Raw genomic sequence first — 23,790 nt, 5'->3', positions numbered from 1 at the left:
TACAGTGTTGTTGCATGTGCAGACATTTTTTTGTTTTATTGCATTGCTCTAACACATTTGTTAAATTTGGCCTAATCTTACTTATTTTTACTAATTTCAAATAAAAATAATCGTAAAATCTATTAATTTGTTAATTATTAAACATTACAATTAAACATCACAATTTAAAAATTGGTATCGTAGTAAAAAAAATAGTGAGTAACTTACTATTTTTAGACGTTTCTGTCCATGATTGAGGCGAAGGAATATCCTTGAGGAAATTCGGTATGCGAGGCAGTATTGTTTCATCTGTCCATAAATGACTGCAGCCTGCCAGCTCAATTTCCATCCATTCATTTTCAAAAGCACTTAAATCGTTGAGAGGCTTAGCATAATCTACAGGGGTTGAAGAATAAGTTTTTGAAATACCATTACAAAATACTATCTTACCTTTGGCATTTTTATCCTGTTGAGCTATAAAATATAAATAGAAACCCGGTATAACTGGTTTATTGAAATCCCCCGATGCATGACATATCATTTTTTCCTTTCTCATATTCTCCAATATGTCCAAGGGATTTCGACTATTGTCCAAATTGTTTTTCAGCCACATCAGGGCATCGAATGATACAAATGTGTATGAGGGCAGGCTTTGTGTTTGCGATATAAAGGCAACGCCATGTATCGGATGTTTCATTGCCTCGAATATTTCATTTAGTGTGGCATTGGGACGTAATTTTATTTCCGTTGTCGAACTATAATCGGGAATATTAAATTAATATTAGAATAGAAATACTACAAAATTCAAATATTTTCCTACTTTTCGTCATAATCATCATGTGGGGCATTGGAATCCGAAGCGTTTAAGGCAACAGCTGCTGCATCGGCGGCGGGATGGATAATACGACCACCTACACGCTCCGGTTTAACCACAGTTGAACGTATACTACTATATTAAAAACAAATTATATTAAGCATTTTTAGAACGATTAAAATAAAATACAGTATATAGCCAATAAAACAGAACAGCTAAGAAAGCAACAAAGTAAGCCAAATAAGTTAAAAAAAAAAAACAATTGTGTAAACTTCTTGTGTATTTACAAATGTTTTTTAGGTGTGAAATGAATTTTGATGTTGCAAATTTATTTACATTAATGTGCAGCTATTTATGTGCGACTGTGTGTGTGACAAACCAACAAACCTTTGCTGTGGTGAATTAAATATTAGATGATGCTTATCAGAGAATCTAGTTGTAACATGCTGAAAGCCAAAGACCAAAACAAAGAAAAAATTAAAAAAAAAACGTGAAAATAAAATAAATGAAAAGAAATAGCAAAAAAAAAAAAATGAAAAACATACATAAATAAAAAAATATATATGAAAATAGCTTAAAATTATTATATTAAAAGCTTTGAAATATGATGAGAGTGGATTTACCACCGGTTCTTGTAAAGTTATTTTATTCGTAAGAATTATAGACAATAAGAGTTGATATAAAACATTTTTAGAAAACTTTTATTAACAAAAACAGGTGGTTAATTGTCCGTTCAATTGGAAAGGGTTGTAACAAACTTCAGGTGATTTATATCAGTGAAAGCTTTCTCGTATCTAAATTAACTGGTTTTATTTTATTTCAAAGGTTTCCCTGGTAATTTTTTTTTCGAATAAACTATGATTTGATTCCTCAATGTATGGAAATAGCCTAGGAAGAGAATTCGGTTTAATGTTTACATATTGGCTGTGTGGACCACATTGAACGTAGTTGAAGACATCTGATAATAAATGGACGTGGACTCCGGTATTCAATCTTTGTTCCTAGCAACAGCATTCTAAACTACGCACTTCATGTGGTAAATAGTTTACCCGTAGATTTTATGGAAGAAATGATGTTAAACAGCTCCAAAAATATTACCCTGGGGAAATCCTTGTTTTGAATTACGGTAAACTTATTGTTCCGGAACTATAAATAAACATGCGTCCACGTTTCATGCTTTGGGAACTATGTATGTGTTTACTGACATAACGAGAACATTGGCCAGGTACTCGATTCCAGTTTAATCCAGCTGTTTCAGAGATTTCGTCACAATACAACTCTTTTATTTTCGATGTTCGGAGGTGAGGGACTTAAGGGGGCTGCTGACGGGAATTATTGGAATTTATTGGAAGATGTTCAATTTATTGGAAGATGTTCAAATAAAATCTGATCCGCCTACGGGGAGCATAACTGAACGCTAATGGCTGGGTCCACAGATTACGGATAGTGGGAAGCCCAATCCTATTCTTTGGGTAGCTGTGAATATTAAATAAGCAGTCGCGGACAATCAGCGGGTGCTGTGTAGAGTCTCGGAGGAAATGACCGAGTTTCTATGATCCAAGGACTGACGAGGCGAGAATGGCGCCTTTTAATTATCCACTTCAAATGGATAATTAAAAGGCCTTTTAATTATCCACTTGAGGCAGCTGGCCATCGAAAACATTAAACATTAATTAATAAAAGGATTTAACCATTTTCGTCCGTTGTAATGTGTTTTAGCAATGTATAATTTCGTTGGAAAGAAATATCGCAAAAAATCCCTATCGACTTAAACATGTTGATATTATTATTTGGTATTAGTCATTACAACCGATCCTGCATGTAATTTAGTATTTGTGGAAAGGAAAATATTTGCAAAACAATATTTAATAGAGTCACGCTTTGTAATATAATTCGGACTAGATTATATAGAAATTTCCTTGTAAAAAATGCTTACAGCCCTTTCCAATTAAATATATTATATAAGTAAACTTAAAAAAACAAGCACTAATAATCTCCTTATGTTATATACAGAAGATATTCAAATATATATTAATTATAATTGTCTTAAGCATAATACTACAATAAACAATAAAATCAAACACCTTAACAACGAAATTGAAAAAAAATATATATATATATATGTATATATCACAGAAAAACAAAGCCATTCAAAGAAAAAATGCCAATACTATTGTACAAAATACCAAATCAAAGGAATATTGAATATATCAATAATAAAAACCTTGGTCGTTTTTCCGGTAAACGATTACTGCCAACTCTTTCACGAAAGGGAGAATTAGTGAGACCCTAAATTTGGAAGGATATTAAAGAAAATAATTATTATAAATATTTTCAAAGATATAACAGAAAGAAAGAAAAAAATATCATTTTCAATTCACACGTTAGTGATGAATTGACAAATGGACAATGGAAAAATTTGTGAATATTATTGACGAAAATCAAAACAAACAAAACATGGTAAAAACAAAAGAAAATTAAAACGTTTATCTTTTTTTAACAGTAGTAGTAGTGGTTTTTAATAGAATTGTTTGTTAAGTGGTAAATTAAAGAATTTGAAAGGTAGAGAACCTGATTAGGCGGAGGTCTGGAAATTATGCTGGTACTGTGGCGCCGTCTTGTTAGATGACTTTGTGCGGTAGGACTATCCTGTAAACGAATCCAACTCAAACATTTAAGGCACAAAAAAGCAACAATACATCGTTGGGAAAGTATGAAATATTTTTTAAATTAAAAACATAATTTTGTAAAAGCATAAACAACAATAAAAAAATAATTAATAAACCAAGAAGACATAAATTAAAATATGTTTTCTTACAATAAGCGGTAACAAAGAAAATAAATATAAATAAATAAAATTGAAAAATGTATAAAAGAAAAAATATAAATAAATAAAATAAAAAATTAGTGACTCATGTTGATACAGATATAGAAAAAATACAAAGATACAAAAATAAATTGAACATTGATAAACATTTAGGTTTCTATGGAAAATTGCTTACGCGTGCTTTACGCCGTTTCAGTTTGTTAATGTGAACTTCCATAAAACGCATAAAATCCTCAACTTGCTGTTTGGCACTTTCCGGTGTCGGTTCGGTAAATACATCACAGTACTGGCATCCCTGTTCCATAATTTTATTCATAGCTTTATTTTCCTTCGGCAACAAATACATACGGAAACGCCAATATTTTAAGCTCTAAAAGAATAATTTACTCATTTTTGTTAACATAATTAAAAACGTTGAAAATTAATTAAATAAATAATTGTTTTAAGTTTTTTATACCCTTCACCACCCGAAGGAAAAGTTTTTATTAAATTTATCATTCAATTGATATTTTTCATGAGAATAAAATTCTATGTCTATTAAGACTTTTCTGTCTGTTGAAATCATCTAACTTTCGCTATTTTATGAAGATTGGTAACGTAATGTAGTATTTTTATATAGAGTGTTACCGAGAGATATATACTCTCAGTCTATGGTTCGCGAAATCTACGAAATATTCGCTTTATATAAGGTACGAGCATATGCCCGCAAACTTCGTTAACGAATGTGGGTATTATCTAAAAACCAATAACGACCATAATTAAAATTTAAGTACAATTTATTACGTATATTCTCTTATAGTACTTATTTCTAAAACTTTAAATTTTAGGATTCTAGCTCTATCGATTCACCCAAAATTAAAATTATACGAAATTTAGTACATATGGAGTGCAGCTTCACCTGTCGCCCGAAGCCAAATACCTTGGCACATTCCTGGACTGTCAATTACGATGGAATAGAACGCCGAGGAACGGGAGAGGAGAGGGCAGATTGCACTCTATGCATGCAAGAACCCCATTGGGAAAAGTTCTCTTGTTTGACGGCACTGATTGCGCCACAAGTCTACATCCAGCAAACTAGACAAGGCACAAAGAGCCGCCTCGATTCTAATAACTGGAGTCGCGAGAAGCACCCCACAAGCAGCTCTGAACGTAATGCTAAACTTAAGGCCTCTGTGTCTCAGCATTAAGTGTCAGGCAGCGCGTAGTGCCCTAAGGCTGCATGAACAAAATCTATGGCGAAATTGTACCTACGGGCATGGATGTATCCTGAACGAACTAGGTATGACATTGGACCAACGCGTAAAACTAAGCGACTATATATCACCAGTACTTTTAGTACTTTTGATACACATTTCAAAACTACCACCATATTGCTACCCTACACACCGACGGTAATGTTTATTTAAATTTTCAGGATTCCAGCTCCATCCGTTTCTCCAAATTCAAATGGTACCACCCACCTCCCTACTTCATAACCTTAATTCGCATTGCAAATTTCAAGTTTTTGGTCCTATTCATTCACATTCTAAGAAATGGTACCAAATTTAGTACATTTTAGTACTTTTCGTATGCTTATAGTTCTAATGTCCAAAAAACCTCTACTACATCTATTCTACACCCCATCAGTGACGCTCAGTTCAAATTTAAGAGTTCTAGCTCGAGTTCGCCAAAAACAAATTGTACTTTTCGTGCCGTTCTAGTACGAATTGAAAACTTTGGACCTCAAATTTCAAGATCCTAGCTCCAGCCGTTTCGTCTGGGGATTGATGAATCGTTAAGACAGTCAGTCAATCACTTTACTTAGTATAGATAAATGTCAGCATTCCTATGCGGAATGGCACACAAAGATCGGTCAGATCGTTTTTCATTGTTTTTTTTTATGTTCATAATAAAAGTTCATAAATAAAGTCTAAAATGTCTCAAATCGGTCATGTGGTGAAGGGTATAATAAACCATCGCTTCAATGCCATACATACCTCCATTAATGGATAATCCGTATCTCCTCGAGTACATATATAATGATCCATATAATTCCAATTGAAATTTTCCAACTTCTCCGTGGTAAAATTAACTCCAGATATTTCATAGGTTTCATGTTGAGGAGCATGAAATCGATAACGGTAATCGACATTTATTGGTGGGTATGGATGTCTAGAAAATTTCCAATTTATTTTAATTATTGGAATATTTTTTACCTTTCCATTGGCCTTTCTTCTTTCATAAATAATAAATTAATTAAAAACAAACAAAAAAACTTACCTTGGCCTATAACCAGTCACCGTTATTACCGATCCATTTAATGTTATTTTATGAAATATACGACCTATTGATAATAAATATTCTTTGGTCTCTTCATTGTCGGGTTTCATATGCAACACGGATGTTGGCTTCTGTTGTTTCAAACCACCACAACAGGGCGCCTGAGCTGGAGCATTAGGCTTCTCTTCGATAACAATCAGCTGGAAGCCCTGAGCCAAACGTTGCGAAACAATTTCAGTACAAACCTCCTCAGTTGTCAACGGTTTTCGATAGATGGCACGACTTTTGGCATAATCCAAATTTACATCGTCCGGCAGGAGTGTATAATCGGATATAACATAATCATTGTGCAGCGAACGTTTGTCAGGAAAATAATCCGTAGTTATGGGCAAACATGCCGGTATTGTAAGAGATTTCCAATCAACTCCTACAATGTATGGTATTTTGTATAAGTTCATAAATAAGTGGTGGAGTTTTGGATTGCATTTGGTTGGCACAACAATTAAACCAACAAAAAAAATAAATAAATAATAATTATCGCATTTTGCGAATGCCATAAAAAAGATAGTTGTACAGCATGTGTGAAATAAGTGGTGGTGACAGAAACATAGAAAATTCTTGGACATTTAAAGAGAAAACATTTAACAAAACCAAAGGAAGTTATTGAAAATAAATTAAAAAAAGAAGTTATACGGGAAGAAATTATAGAGAAAGAGTAACCACCGCATACCAGAGTATGTATATAAGCAGCTATAAAAAAATTAAAAAAGAATATGAGCAATATATTTTAAAGCAGAAAAAATGTGAATCGTACACATGAAAGAGGAAATAGTGGATCAAGAAGATATAAATTACGTTGAAGAAAATGTATAAAAAAAATTCATTTACAAATTGAATATAAATACCAAGAGTTAAGAACAAATATCTATAGAACTAAATAAAAAATTATTTCGAAAGACCAACGCATTATTTAAAAAATAAAATGATTTTAAAAAGCAAAAATAATGTCAAACCATAAATATTCTATTTCACTGGCCGTTGGTGTATTCGGTTCCAAACAGTTAGATATGTGGTATAAACTAGCTTCTCCTCTACATTTCCAACGAGAATGAGACTAAAATCGGACGAGGCCGATTATATCATACACTTTGGGTATACACAGGAGCATTTTTATATTTAGTAATACAGTCGACGGCCGGTAAAACGAATACTCAGTTTAACGAATTCGGGATATAAAGGGCCCCATACACTATAAATCATGCCGTCATGCCGATGAACCCCTTTTTGTATATGTGACATTGACTAGTGTATGGCAAACTCTTCAATCACTATTCAAAAAAATCTATTTTTGTCCAAAAAATTGAATTTTGAGTCGTAAATTCAGTTGTTTTTTTATTCCGTCACAATTCTATTATATTTGTACACAAGGTATATTAATAAGGTAACCGTATCAAGGAAGCTTATGGTAACATTATATGTCAAATATAATTTTGGATTCGCCGTAGGAAAATACAAATTTCAAACAAAAATTTAATAATATTTATTGTGAAATCAATTTTATGAAATATTTCAAGGGCCCCATACACTATACACCATGCCGTCATGCCGATGAACCCCTTTTTGTATATGTGAGATTGACTAGTGTATGTCAAACTCTTCAATCACTATTCGATTTTTGTTCAAAAAAATCACATTTTGAATCGTAAATTCGGCATGATGTATAGTGTATGGGGCCCTAAACAATTTGTGAGCAATGAGGTGTATTCGGTCGATCCACTGGTCTTAGTTTTTCTATGGAGCTTAACCCTGATTGTGCAAAAATCCTGCGACAATTATCTGATATTTGATTCTCGAACAACCACAATAAATTCTAGTATATGGATTAAGCAAACATTTTATATATACCATATCGGACCAAATACATCCACATATTATATATGATTTTAGAGGAAATATATCTTTTTTCATACTGACTGATTGATTCAGCTAGTAGAGATATTCTCAATCCGTTATACGAAAGGATGGGTATAGGGCTAACATTTCGTAGCGTTATAAACACATTTTCTGCGTGAATCACATATTGAAATTACTCCACCGCCATTTTATTGCATTTACAAATGTTGATTTTAATCTTTCTGACGATTTTCATTCACAAAATTATTAATTACTCAAATGAGAAGAATTTCAAAAAAAGAATTAAAAGTAAAATAATATTTGTTAATACTTCAAAATTCTGTGTTCTGATTGGTAGAAAAAAATTTGCTTCAAAATTGATATGTCAAAGCGAATTAATTTAAATTCGCTTTGTTTGTCGTTTTGACATATCATGTTCCCAATTCGCCGATGCGGCTACCTTATATATGGGGCCCTTAAATAATTTTGTGTACAAAAATAATAGAATTGTGACGGAATAAAACAACAACTGAATTTACGACTCAAAATTCAATTTTTGGACAAAAATCGATTTTTTGGAATAGTGATTGAAGAGTTTGCCATTCACTAGTCAATCTCACATATACAAAAAGGGGTTTATCTGCATGACGGTATGATTTATAGTGTATGGGGCCCTTTAGGTAGTCGCATCGACTAGGTCATGTCTAGGATACCTTCACATGAACTTCTATAGGAAGATCATTACTATTACACCAGAAGAGCGTTTTGGATTTTTTTAAGAATATATTGTCTTGGGACATTCTATAACGATTTGGTGGCGTATTTCACGTAAAAATCCTTTCATTATATACCGTATTATACACAATATCAATAATAGAAGAGCGACGAGCTAATCTTCAAATGAGACCATCAGAATAGACAATATCTGTAATAAGGATATTGATCAAGGAAACCAGAACTACATTCTGGAGTTTTATTGTTAAGCATTGTTAGAATTAAGTTTCTTCCTTTGCAAAACTCTCTATGTTTCCTTGCAAAACACTCTAAGTTCGGTTCCAAACAATGGTATCAACATATCGTTAGCTAAAATGCAAAAAGGCGTAACTAACAAAAAATTGAAAATTGACTTTTTGAATGAATATTGTGAATATCAATAAACTACATGTGTTGACAAAGTTTTTACACGTCTGCGGTCAAAAAATTTTTACTTAATTGTTATGACTGCCATTAAACTAAATAACTACATTTGTTAAACAAATTATAGTCTATTATTCGTCATATGCAATATCACCCTGCCGGGCATACTTTTTCATTTCACATGACATGTTTATAGTTTTCATTCAAAACAGTTTTTTGCTTCTCCTACACAATTATGCTTTTGTTAGTTACGCCTTTTTGCATTTTAGCTAACGATATGTACGTTTAGTTTGGTATGCTTAGGTGTTACTACCTCAGAAAACATATTCAAAACTGGTCCACGTCTTCGTATCTCCAAAAATGTAATCCTTGCCATCAGCTACTTAACGTTAACGAATCATTTTTATCTTTTATGCTATTTTAATTCATAAATTTACCATTTGCAAAAACGCACACAAATCTAAAAAGGTAAATAAATATTTTATAAAACGTCAATGCTTTGTTCTGATTGGTGGAAAAATAGAAGGCGAATTCATTTGTATTCGCCTTGATAACAATTTTGAATTATCATGTTCCCAAATCGCCGATTCGGCTACCTTATATGTCTACCTTGCTTCATGCATTGTGTGTGTCACACATACATATATAAAATTCAAAAAATAACACATACTATGATAAATGCTGTACGGCATGATGTATAGTGTATGGGGCCCATAAGTTATTGTAACATTGAATGTCAAAACAAATTGTTGTAATGTTTAATTCGCCTTAAACAAGGTAGATATATAAGGTAGCCGCATCGGGGAATTGGTAATATGATATGCCAAAATTTGTAAACAAAGCGAATATACATTAATTCGCAGTGACATATAACATTTGAAGCGAATTATTTCCACCAATCAGAACGCAGCATTTTTGAAGTATTAAAATTATTTGTTTACATTTTTAAAATTCCATAATTTTTCTCAAATAAAATATTTATAAATTAAAAATAGCGCAAGGGATAAAATCTTTTAAAAAATATTTAAAAATGGCTGGACCCATAATCAATATAGTTCCGGAAGTTTTTTAAAGCATCTGAGTTGTCAAGACTTAACAAAATATTGCATTATATTCAAAATTGTGAAATTACAACCGAAATCGAGCGTATTACTACATGGAAGCTGGAGCGACTGACAGATTTTTTAAAATACCAAAGTCCAAATTCAAGAAATATTATTGAATTCTGCCTGATTAATGTTCAATAATAGACCTTCAAAAAGTGATTTTTCTTCCATTGTTTATATGGTTGTATCATCTTTATCAAAAGAATGTGTGGAAGCTATCGTTTCGGATCGGAATATACCCTCACCGCCAAATAAACGAATTATACTCTCGGTTCAATATAGAACCACCTGAACATGAATGTTACCGCCGCCACTGTTTATTTACTCTTTTTTGTTATTTATTTACTTCAACAAATTTGAGTTATTCCTCTTTTATGTAGTCAATACACTTTTGCATTGATCTCTATTTATCTTCTCGTTGCCCTTTATTTATGTGGCCCTTTGCTATGTGTACACATACATGCACAAAGTTATTAGTATGTTGTTATTGTTTAATAACGGCAATGTCTAGTGGACGAAAACAAGTAGCTTCAAAGGGCAACGAAGATATAACAATAATTAGTTCGAATTTGAATACGCAGCGAGCAAATTGTTTTTAAAGCGCCATAAACTTTTGTTATTAATAAACATTTTATGTGAATAATTATTTTCAAAGTGTTTTACTTTAAAGTGGGCGACTATGAAAGTTGTTCTGCGTACCGAACTCAACATTCTTTAAAAACAATTTGACTCTTTAAAAAACTATTTAACAAGAGTTCATCAGAGCAAAATCAAAATAATTCCCGCGAGTGCTGTAAATTATTACCGTGGTTTCAGTAATAAATTTATTATTTCAAAGAGAGTGTACCAGTGTTTGTGGCTCATAATAGAAAATTTGAAAGCTGTGAAAAATCAAAAAAACCGCTGATAAAGCATCGCATTTAAAATAAAGGAATTATTTTCGGGAAAATAAAGAAATTATTTTCTAATTAAATATTATTTTTAATCGTGTTTCAATAATTTGACGACATGTCAGAAACCGATTATAATTGCAACAAATGTGAATCAAAAGACACCGAGCGTATGGTGCAATGCGATTCTTGTGACAAGTGGTTCCATTTCGAGTGTGTTAAAGTAGACAGCAATATTGCAAATGTAAGCTGGAGTTGTTCGTGCTGTGGTGACCAATCTGTAGCCCAAGGTAACGAGTGTGAAGAAATGCATATTCCAGCAGTAAATAATACCGCTGATTTCTCCGCCGGGAGGCAGGCTTCATCGTCACCAGCCAATATAGCGCAACCTGGTACATCGCAAAAACAACAACAAAAAGAAATGGATCCCGTTTTTGAAAAAGGTGCATATAAAAAGGCACTTAACCAAAGTACAAGTAAACATGGCTCCAATACTGTGTCATCAATACCAACAGCAATGTCTCAAACGACAGCTATGTCACTGACGAAAACGACGTCGACATATTCAAACAGCGTAACTAAAAATTTTCATCAAGATCGCCATTTTGAGAATTCCGGCCATTCGGATGTGATTCGATGCAACATGTCTCAGACTCAGTTGCAGCTGCAGATGTTGGAAGAGGAAAAAGAGTTACAAAGGCAATATTTGGAGAAGAAATATAAAATTCTGTCCCAAGGCAACGCAAGCCAGCCATCGTGTTCCTTTTCTCAAACGTTTACAACATTTCAACCAACAGCAGCTCAAATTGCAGCAAGGCAAGTGATACCAAAGGATTTGCCGAATTTTGATGGAAACCCAGAGGATTGGCCGTTGTTCATCAGCAACTTCAAAAATAGTACTGAGATTGCAGGCTACACTGATGGTGAAAATTTAATGCGTTTGCAGTCGTGTCTCCGTGGTCGTGCTAAAGAGTTGGTGAAAAGCAAATTATTGATTCCTTCTATGGTGGGTGAAATTATCCAGACTTTGGAAATGTGTTTTGGTCGTCCGGAGCATATTTTAGATGGCATGATCGACAAGGCCATGAGGATTCCACCATTGAAGGACAGACTTGATAGCATAATCGAATATGCTTTAACAATTAAAAATATTTGCTCTACAATGGAAGCGTGTGATATGAAGGCTCATTTAAATAATCCGATGTTAGTTAAAACATTAGTGGAGAAATTGCCGAATAATCATAAATTAAGTTGGGCTATGCATCAAAAAGATTCTAATGTTCCTATAGTGAAAGTGTTCAGTGATTGGATTTACAGCATAGCCGCTGCTGCCAGCCAAGTCGTGTCTCCAATAACGAGCAAGAAAGGAGCATCGGTGAATGCACATCAGCATAGTGACCCAAGGAAACCAACTTGTTTTTCGTGCAAAAGCGAAGTTCATAAAATCCAGAGTTGTGGCGAGTTTCAATCACTAAACTTGGAAGCAAAATGGAAAATAGTAAAAGAAAATAAATTGTGTCGCCAGTGCCTAAATTCACATCGCAGAAAATGTTTTTCCAATAAAGTTTGTGAAATCGGTGGTTGTAAAGCAAAGCATCATCCATTGTTGCATAACTATCAGTCCTCATTAAATGCGAGTTCAAATAATTTCGTGCCAACTGAACAAAGCCGAAGTGTAAATTCTCATCGTGACAGTGATAAAGAGAAGACATGTTTTAGAATTTTGCCGATTCGAGTTTTTTATGATGGTGGCTCAGTGACAACGTTTGCGTTTTTGGATGAAGGTTCTTCTGTGACTCTTATGGAAAACGAATTCTTTGATAAACTTGGAATTAAGGGCAAGAAGGAACCTCTGGAATTACGTTGGACAGGCAACACAACTCGTTCTGAAGATGATTCGGTCAAAATAAATATTGAAGTGTCTGGTGTAAAAAGTGATTCTCGTTTTGTGCTGCATGATGTTAGAACAGTGAAGAACCTTGAATTGCCCAAGCAAACATTAAATTTTGAAGAAGTGGTGAAATATAATCCGCATTTAAAAGGATTGCCGGTCGATTCATACGTCAACGCCAAGCCGACGATTTTAATTGGCATTAATAATTGGCGAGTAGCAGTCCCAATGAAAATTCGTGAAGGTGGTTATAACCAGTTTATTGCAACGAAGACTCGACTTGGATGGACTCTTCAAGGTAGTGGCACGGATGTTGGTAAAATAGCTTCGCTGAATATACACACCTGTGAATGTGAACGTCGTTACCAAATCTTGCATGATGAAGTTAAAGAATATTTTTCCTTGGATGTGTCTCAACCGAAAAATATATTGTCAATCGAGAATCAAAAAGCCATGCATATTTTGGAGAATAACTGTGTAAAGAGAGATCGACGATTTGAAGTGAATCTACTTTGGAAAGATAGTGATCCTCAATTACCTGACAGCTATAATGTCGCAGTTCATCGATTAAAGTGTCTCATGAGGAAGTTTAAGAAAAATCCTGAATTAAAGCAGACTATGCAGACGGAAATCGACAAGCTTCTCTCAAAAGGATACGCAAGAAAGGTTTTTGACTCCGAAATTAATAATTATCCTGGTCGCACTTGGTATCTTCCTATTTTTGTGGCTCTTAACCCAAATAAGCCTGGTAAAGTTCGTCTGGTCTGGGATGCAGCAGCCAAATCCAATAATAAGTCACTAAACGATTACTTGATAAGTGGTCCAGATTTGCTTACGTCTCTATTTAATGTGTTAATCGAATTCCGAGTTGGCCAAATTGCCGTCTGTGGTGACATTGCAGAGATGTTTCATAGGATCAACGTCAAAGATGAAGACATGCACGCTCAACGATTTTTGTGGTTCGAAGATGGTGACGTGAACAAAATCAGTGTTTATGTGATGAAAGCGTTAACCTTTGGAATTAGCTGTGCCCCATGTATTGCTCATTTTGTGCGCAACAAGAACGCGGACGACTTTCGGGAAAATTATCCCAGAGCAGTTAAGGCAGTTGAGTCGTATCACTACATGGATGATTTTATCGACAGTGTACAAAGTGAAGGAGAAGCCCTAGAGTTAGCATTGCAAGTTAAAATGATACATGCTGCCGGTGGCTTCCACATGAGGAATTGGGTGTCAAATTCAAAATTGGTACAAGAAAAATTAGGCGATGGAGAGCAGACGAAGAATACGTTTGGAGCTATTGAAAAAATTCTTGGTATGTATTGGGAATCCAATAATGATGTGTTTCAGTATAATTGCAGATTTTCACGGCTCTCGAGAAACGTATTCGAGTCGAATGTGGTCCCTACCAAGAGGGAGGTTCTCCAAGTTCTGATGTCCATATTCGATCCGCTTGGGTTCATCTCCCATTACACAATTGGATTGAAAATACTACTACAACAAATTTGGCGGTCAGCAATTAGATGGGACGATGAATTAAACGACGAACTATATAGCAAGTGGTCCTCATGGTTGTCCAATTTGGAGAAAATATCAAAAGTACAAGTTCCGAGATGTTACTCCAAGCTGTTGAAGTTCACTCAAGACGTCCAAATTCATACTTTTGTTGATGCTGGGGAAGACGGATATGCAGCAGTGTGCTACTTTCGCATACGATATCTCGAAGAGGTCAATATCGGTCTAGTAGCAGCAAAATCCAAAGTGGCTCCTCTCAAGCCAATTTCGATTCCGAGATTGGAACTTCAAGCGGCCGTAACCGGAGTGCGACTGGCAGACAAAATAGTCAAAGCAACGAGACTTCAATGCACACAAATATTTTTCTGGTCGGACTCAAAAACTGTACTGAGCTGGTTGTCCATGGATCCGAAAAATTTTAAGCCATTCGTCATGTACAGAGTTGGAGAAATTCTAGAGTCTACAAATATTACCCAATGGAATTGGGTGCCCTCGAGATTGAATCCAGCCGATTTTGCGACAAAAAATGGGTCCTGTAATGACGATATGTGGTTCAGTGGTCCAAAATTCCTTGAAGAAGATGACAGTTTTTGGCCGAAAAATCCCGTATTGACGCAAACCAAGGAAGATGTACGTAATTGTCTACTACATATTTCGAAATCACATACGTTCACCATAAATGTTGAGTATTTTTCATGCTGGAGACGACTTTACAAAGCACTGTCGCTATTTCTACATTATATGGAGAAGTTAAAGTCCGTGGTCCGTAGCAGCAAATTACCAGAAAATATTACATTCGAATGTGTCCAGCAAGCCAAACATATTTTGTACAAATTTGCCCAAAAATGTGGTTTTCCTGACGAAATATGGTGCCTCAAGAATAAGAAGCAAATAGAAAAAACCAGCAAATTGAACCCAATGAATATATACTTAGACGAAAACGAAGTTTTACGTGTCTCAGGAAGAGCTGAGATGTTAAATTGCAACAATGCAATAATTCTACCCAATGGTCATTACGTAACGTTTTTGGTGGTTCGATTTTACCATCAAACATTTCATCATTGTATGCATGAAGCAGTGATGTCAAATATTAAGTCCGAGTTTTACATTCCCAGATTGAGAGCACTTTACAAGAATGTACGAAGCAAGTGTCAAGAGTGCAAAAATTTAGCAGCGGCACCATGTCCACCTCAAATGGCAGCGTTACCGTCAGCCCGAGTGTCCAGTTTTGAACGTCCATTTACTTACGTCGGAATCGATTTCTTTGGCCCATTATATGTCACAGTCGGCAGGCACAAAGAAAAGAGATGGGGTGTTCTGTTTACATGTTTAACGGTTCGCGCTATTCACATCGAAGTGGCTCATAGTCTTGACACCAGCTCCTGTATAATGTGCATTCAAAATTTCATTAGTCGACGTGGCTCTCCCAAAGAAATATTTACCGATAACGGCACTAATTTTAAATCTGTTGAGAGAATGCTCCAAGAAGAAAGACGAAATTTGGAGTTCAAGAAGCTATGTTCCAAATATGATGTTATCAAATGGCGGTTCAACCCTCCAGCTGCCCCGCATATGGGCGGAGCATGGGAACGTTTGATACGTTCAGTTAAATCAGTTCTGTACTCAATGTGTCCAACCTTCAAATTTAACGACGAAACCCTACGATGTGCGCTCTATGAAGTCGAATTTATCATCAATTCTCGCCCGTTAACATTTGTGGCTCTAAATACAGTGGAAGACGACGCACTTACACCAAACCATTTATTATTAGGCTCAGCAGCAGGGGATAAACCTCTATGCGAATATGACTACGATCTGCGACAACGATGGCATCAAACCCAGCAATTTGCAAATAACTTCTGGAGAAGATGGGTACGCGAATATGGTCCAATGTTGGTACGAAGAAGCAAGTGGTTCGAAAAGGTTCCACCACCCAGCGTTGGAGATGTCGTAATTATAGTCGATGATACACTACCTCGCAACAAGTGGCCCAAAGGCATTGTAACCGAGATATTTGCAGCGAAAGACGGTCAAGTTCGCAGCGTAAAAGTCAGAACCAGTTCCAGCGAATACGAGAGACCAGTAGCCAAAATAGCAGTATTAGACGTCGGTATAAAGAAGGATGACAGTAAGCTCAAGAGGTCCTAGTTCGCTTACGAAGGGGGGAATGTTACCGCCGCCACTGTTTATTTACTCTTTTTTGTTATTTATTTACTTCAACAAATTTGAGTTATTCCTCTTTTATGTAGTCAATACACTTTTGCATTGATCTCTATTTATCTTCTCGTTGCCCTTTATTTATGTGGCCCTTTGCTATGTGTACACATACATGCACAAAGTTATTAGTATGTTGTTATTGTTTAATAACGGCAATGTCTAGTGGACGAAAACAAGTAGCTTCAAAGGGCAACGAAGATATAACAATAATTAGTTCGAATTTGAATACGCAGCGAGCAAATTGTTTTTAAAGCGCCATAAACTTTTGTTATTAATAAACATTTTATGTGAATAATTATTTTCAAAGTGTTTTACTTTAAAGTGGGCGACTATGAAAGTTGTTCTGCGTACCGAACTCAACAATGAAGGATATAATTTTATTTGAAATGTACCAAAATGCCTTTGTATAAAAGATTATAATGTATAACTATAATAAACCAAAATATCTATAGAAGACAAACATATCTCTTCATAAAATCAATACGCCAATACCCAAGTTCTTTTTATGGAGTACCGAAAGTTATTCATAATTTTGTCTTTGGGACCAAAAATTCCTCTTTACTACACAACATAAACGTGGTTCTTGTAGTATATTAAATACAGCAGGACTTCCATTCTAGAAGGCAACACGGTCTTCATATCGAAGACTTTTAAAAAATGGTATTCTTTATTTCCAATGTCTCTAATTTTTGTATACTAAAATTGTTTTTTTCTGTTACGGCGAATTCAAACATAAACAAATTGTTGTGAGATATAATCAAGGCCTAGTCCTGATTTATATTAGGCGAGTTTACTTGCGGCAATTATTATCGTTCCCTTTTGAACTTGCTTCATGCGTCTATACAAGGCAATTCGGTTTCAAGAATATTTCTGTTTTCATTTGATGTCAAAAGTTTTTTTTTACATTAAAATAAATATAAAATGTCAACAAATACGAATACACAAAACGAATTGCCAGACAATTGTCGGTACGAGCAATTTTTTTCCATTTCTATTCCCCTTGCCCCTCTCTCCTAAAGTCAAAGACTTGCCGCAAGTAAACTCGCCTAATCTAAATTGGGACCTATATAAGGTCGGCCACAGGTTAGTACAAGGTAGATATATAAGGTAGCCGCATCGGCGAATTGGGAACATAATATGTCAATATTGTTAACAAGGCGAATAATAATTAATTCGCCGTGACATATAACATTTGAAGTGAATTATTCCAACCAATCCAAGAGGTGGATCAATACTAACCATACTTTCGAGCGTTCTTATAACCTCTAAGAACAAAATTTTGTGAGAAATATCAAATAATAGCTATATAAATAATACAAATGATGAATGTCTAAATAATTTCAGATTCTTTTACACTTCGCTATAAAATTGAGGTCTTGAGGTACACAATGGCACGACATTTTCGTCTAAGACCTCATACACTATTTCAGTCGGAGCCTTAAATTTCTCCACACACTACTACTATAATGAAACAAATGTTGACCAATACATTTTAGAAAAGATCAGATCACGTATTCTCATTTAACTGCTCTTAACTTCATTGCAATTGTGTTACCTATATTCAGGTAAAACTCTAACAACAATCTCATTTTTGTATCGTAAATTACTTTGTTCTGTGTGGACCCAAGATTTTGTAGAGGCCGACTAGTTTAATCGATCTAGTTATATGTGTTCGTCGATCTGTCCATTATAATATGTGGTCAAGGTACATGCCGCTGTTATGAATCAATCGTCACTTTTTTTGTATGGTTCTGAGCAAAGAAAACGCCTATAGTTTTGTTCATTATATGTTAATATTTGGGGATGAAATGGGCCAAAAATTGTATTTTCTTTTCCCAGTGGAAAGTGTGACCCAAACTCCACAAAATATTACATTTGGAATGATCTAGCGTTGTTAGGTCAAATATGAAGAAATTGTAGCGGGATTTTAAGCAGGAACGGGATTCATTAGTCCAGTACCATGTGGTCGAACCGTCACTATACTTTTTTGCTCACTGATTTTTAACTATTACATAAAATTTATTTCAACATTCTTTAAAGGGCCCCATACACTATACATCATGCCGTACAGCATTTATCATTAGACCTCGGATTTTGCATATTTGCATATTTTTTAATAATGAAGATATCGAAATTCTGATTGGACACAAATTCGTTTCAAAGGATTTAGAATTATTTGAAGGGTTCATATTTTTTAATTTTTTGCATATTTGCATATTTTGCATATGCACGAGATATGCAAAAAGTATGCCAAATATGCAAAAAATATGCAAAATATGCAAAAAATATGCAAAATATGCAAAAAATGCAAAATATATGCAAAATATGCAAAATATGCTAAGTCGATATGCAATAAATATGCAAAATATAAGCATAAAATATGCAAAATATAGGCAAAATATGCAAAAATATGCAAAATATATGCTAAAATATGCAAAAAATATGCACGGTATGCTAGGTCGATATGCGATAAATATGCAAAAAATATGCACGGTATGCTAGGTCGATATGCAATAAATATGCAAAAATATGCAAAAAATATGCAAAATATGCAAAAATATGCAAAATATGCAAAAATATGCAAAATATATGCAAAATATATGCAAAATATGCAAACATATGCAAATTATGCAAAATATATGCAAAATATGCAAAAATATGAAAAATATGCAAAAATATGCGCAACATATTTCACATATGCAATCATTTTAATCAAAAAAAAAAAAAATTCATGGTAGTTTTCGAATTTGTGTGCTTTCTTTATTTTTAACCTATAGAAATCTAATTGTGTATGTATGCGTTTCATGGTTCAACTGTTAGATTTTTTAATATTGCGACCTAGCATACCGTGCATATTTTTGCATATTTTGCATATTTTTGCATATTCTTGCATATTTTTGCATATTTTGCATATGTTTGCATATATTTTGCATATTTTTGCATATTTTGCATATTTTTGCATATTTTGCATATGTTTGCATATATTTTGCATATTTTTGCATATTTTGCATATTTTGCATATTTTGCATATTTTGCATATTTTTGCATATTTTTGCATATTTTGCATATTTTTGCATATTTTTTCATATGTTTGCATATTTTGCATATTTTTGCATATTTTGCATATTTTGCATATTTTTGCATATTTTTGCATATTTTTGCATATGTTTGCATATTTTTGCATATTTTTGCATATTTTTGCATATTTTGCATATTTTGCATATTTTTGCATATGTTTGCATATTTTGCATATTTTTGCATATATTTTGCATATTTTGCATATTTTTGCATATTTTGGATATGTTTGCATATTTTGCATATTTTTGCATATTTTGCATATAGTTTGCATATTTTTGCATATTTTGCATATTTTTGCATATTTTGCATATGTTTGCATATTTTGCATATTTTTTGCATATTTTGCATATTTTTTGCATATTTTTGACATGACCCCAAATATCGATCAATTAAAGCATGAAACGCCTAAATACAAAATTTGAGTCCAATCGGATAAAGCATAAAAAATATGCAAAAATCCGAGGTCTATTTATCATAATATGTGTTATTTTTTGAAAGTTTATTTATGTATGTGTGACACACACAATGCATGAAGAAAATCAAAATAGTTTTGATTTTGAAAATGAACCCCTATCAATCTGGTGAATAATATTCATTTTGAAAGTTGTCAGTAAATAATTTTGTGTACAAAAATAATAAAATTGTGACGGAATAAAAAAACAACTGAATTTACGACTCAAAATGCAATTTTTGGGATAAAAATCGATTTTTTGGAATAGTGATTGAAGAGTTTGCCATACACTAGTCAATCTCACATATACAAAAAGCGGTTCATCGGCATGACGGCATGATTTATAGTGTATGGGGCCCTTAACGTATTATGCTTCTCTTTGAAATTGAAAGTTTGCTTATTTATCTACCTACGACGAATTCAAAATACAAAATTGTATTTGACATATAATGTTACCATCAGCTGCGTCGATACTGTTACCTTATTAACAAGGTATATTAAGAAGGTAACCGTATCAAACCAGTTGATTGTAACATTAAGGGCCCCATACACTATAAATCACGACGTCATGCCGATGAACCCCTTTTTGTATATGTGAGATTGACTAGTGTATGGCAAACTCTTCAATAACTATTTCAAAAAATCGATCACACATACATAAATAAACATTCAAAAAATAACACATACTATGAAAAATGCTGTACGGCATGATGTATAGTGTATGGGACCCTTTAAATGTCACAACCATTTTAATTCGACGTAAAATTAAAAAAAAATAGAAATTGAAAACATTTCAAAATAAGGAACAAAAAAGGAGAAAAATAATCGACATCGATACTGGCCATTGGGAGGAGAAATTGGGATTTCCAAATTTGGCCGTAAAGAAGATTTCGGGATGGAACCATAACTTTTAAGACGATTAGATCTCATATCATGTTCCTGTCGAATTTAATTAGCTGCAGAAAAAGTCCCCTAACCAGAAGAGAAGGCCTGTGAATGTGTCCTATTTATAGAAGATTTGTCGAAGATCTGGCTTTATAAGATTATATGTTTTTCTTCGATTAGATTAATTTATTGGACATATGGACAAATAAGTTTGATTTTATTGTTGAAAAGCAGACCTTTTAGTTATATAAATGCATTTTTGGGTTACTGTAAGGCGCCCCATTATTGTTATATTAATATACCTAATGATCTAAGAAGAAAAAAACTTATTTTGTTCTCTAAAAGAAGGCCGTTTGGTATTCTTTTCATAATGTTGGCTTGGGTAACCTTTCGGGATTTTGGTATTCGATATATCTTTTTAGATAATATAAGAATAGGTCTTAACCATATATTATATGAGGCCTATTCAAAAAAAAAATAGGCAAAATTATGTTTTTAATATCATCTTTTGGAATAAAGCCCATATCGACATATGTGGTTCTGGGAGAAATTCAATTTTGTTGGATTTCCTTTGAAGAAGTGGGCACTAAAACACGTTTTGTATGCCTTTATGTTTATTTACTATTCATTCATTTGAAGTTCTTAGAGGTCATTAAATCAGCAAAATGGACCACGTCTTGTACCATTCCCATACTATGAAGTTGATTTTACGCGCGATTTGAAATTTTTTATTTTTCATTCACAAATCTTATATTTGGACCAGCATTTACAATTTCAACATTTTTCAAAAAGTAAACAAATATTTTACTAATTTTTCAAAATGGTGAATTCTGATTGGTTGAATTTAATTTGCTTCAAGTTTTGTATGTCACGGCGAATCGAATTTTCGCCTTGTTAACAATTTTGACATATCATGTTCCCGATTTGCCGATGCGGCTACCTTATATATCTACCTTGCTTATTAATATACCTTGGGTGAGTATAAAGTTTGCTGTCAAATCATATTTTGAATCCGCCTACGGGGAGCAAAGCTGAATGCTATCGGACGCGTCCACAGGTTGCGGATAGTGGGAAGCCCAACACCATTCGTTGGGTAACTGTTAATAACCAATAAACAGTCGCGGACAATCAGCGGGCTCAGGGGGAGAGTCTCGGAGGAAATGACCGAGTGCCAATGATCCCTGAGTCGACGAGGCGAGAATGGCGCCCCCTCCCATATATCCATCTCAAGGTTTGGGACACTTCCTTCTTAAAGTGTCCCCCCTAACGCTGGGGTGTCATGCGACCTCGTGCCTATCAGCGTTCCACGGTTTGCAGTCAGGGTACCGACTGTATTAGAACGGAGCCTTGTTGATACCTGGGCGCCTCAACAAGTGTTTCAGGCTTAGTTGCCAAGTCCTTGCCATGGTCGACCTCAAATCCTCACATACAGCACTTTTTTATGGAGCCAATTTTTAATACCACAAAAAAAAAACAAAACAATGAATGCGATCTTTCGACTGATGTTGGTGTGGCTGCCTTGGCACCCTCAGTCCCGAATTCTACAAGGTCAGACATCAATGATTCCCCCCAAGTGTTGACGACCCAAGCAATCCCCCTGGACCTCTAGCCAATTGTCCATCACTCGACGACGTATATGCGAGCCTGGAGAGGCAGTCGAATCTTCTCCTCGACCTTCTAGAGGAAACCGGCTCCTTCCGCCTCAGTCAGGAGAGCATCCCAAATCAGCTCTGGGATGACTCTCTCTTGTCGGACGAGGATGACATTATGGAAACCACTGTGATTAGAACCACGGGGATAAACACGGTAGAAACCATGGTATCTCCCCTGAAGCAAGGAGGGTCCCCTCGGCTGACTAAGGAGGCAAACCCTGGCGAGGTTGAAGACATTGACTCAACCTCCACGGCCTGCAGTGACGTCGCGAGGCTTCTCAGGCAGTTGGCTGTCGAAACAGATGCTGGCACCGATGAGGCTCCCATCGTTAAGATGGATGATTCATCGGTACCATTATCTGATAGACAAGCTGACGCTAAGGAGATCGCTACCAAGAAAATGTATCGGAGAGCAGTAAATTTCTGCAAACGGTACATTGGACGGGACAGCGACTCCATCACGGGGAAGGAGTTCCTGTTAATCAAGAGGAACCTCAAACTCATTAGGAAGTTCTCTAGGAACTATCCTGATGACATTGAGAGGGACTTCTTGATTGATAGGATCCCCCGACCCAGTACTAAGACCACGGCGGTAGTCCCTTCTAAGAAGGAGAAACCTGCTGATGGCCCCGGTACATCCAGGAAGCTGATGCCTGAGACGTCTAAGCCCTCAGCACCCCCAAAGGGTAAACTGAGTACTGAGACGTCTCAGACATCAGAATCCACAAAGACAGAAGGCAGGGGACTGTCGAAGTCGGCCCGAAAGAGAGCCCGTAAAAAGGCCTCCAAGAAAACCGATAAGGCACAACCGCCCTCTGTCAATCCACCTTCTGCCGAATTGCCAAAGCTGACAGCCAAGGCGGTGACAATTGGGCAGTCGCTAGTGGTCAAGCAGAAGGTAGCGAACGTGAAGCAGGTGCCTGCGTCTGCTGGGCATACCTCTGCAGTAGCTGCTACCCCGGGTGCCAAATCGGCCACAGCCCACGGCTGTCAAGAGAATGAGGTCCTCGGAGGAGCAACAACCTGCTGCAAAGAGGCCCACGCAGTCGTCGTCTGCTGGGCATACAGCGATCTGCAGTAGCTGCTATACCCCGGGTGCCAAATCTCGGCCACAGCCCACGGCTGTCAAGAGAATGAGGTCCTCGGAGGAGCAACAACCTGCTGCAAAGAGGCCCACGCAGTCGTCGGCCGTACAG

General features: G+C 35.2%; 2 protein-coding genes across 2 annotated transcripts; one reads left to right on the top strand and one right to left on the bottom strand.

Annotated features, from left to right (window-relative positions):
• Positions 1-199: 199 nt before the first annotated feature.
• Positions 200-6,337, bottom strand: LOC133324705 (GATOR complex protein Iml1-like; the record flags this gene model as incomplete). Its single annotated transcript, XM_061533547.1, has 8 exons — positions 5,880-6,337; positions 5,597-5,771; positions 3,796-3,990; positions 3,365-3,442; positions 3,018-3,082; positions 800-928; positions 430-746; positions 200-375 (listed from the first exon to the last, which is right to left on the bottom strand). Coding segments are annotated over exons 1-8 (1,593 nt in total), but the record flags the coding sequence as incomplete, so codon positions are not given.
• Positions 6,338-11,023: 4,686 nt separating this feature from the next.
• Positions 11,024-14,319, top strand: LOC133324704 (uncharacterized). The gene is made up of 2 exons (XM_061533546.1): positions 11,024-14,044; positions 14,158-14,319. The coding sequence occupies exons 1-2, from the start codon at positions 11,024-11,026 to the stop codon at positions 14,317-14,319; spliced, it is 3,183 nt and encodes a 1,060-aa protein (XP_061389530.1).
• Positions 14,320-23,790: the final 9,471 nt, after the last annotated feature.

Source organism: Musca vetustissima, unplaced genomic scaffold (genome assembly GCF_032173495.1).
Source record: "Musca vetustissima isolate MV318-11 ecotype Yass unplaced genomic scaffold, APGP_CSIRO_Mvet_v1 utg449151, whole genome shotgun sequence".
Taxonomy (NCBI): Eukaryota; Metazoa; Arthropoda; class Insecta; order Diptera; family Muscidae; genus Musca; species Musca vetustissima.
Note: the sequence above shows the minus strand (reverse complement) of the source record. Positions and strands in the feature narration are given on the sequence as shown.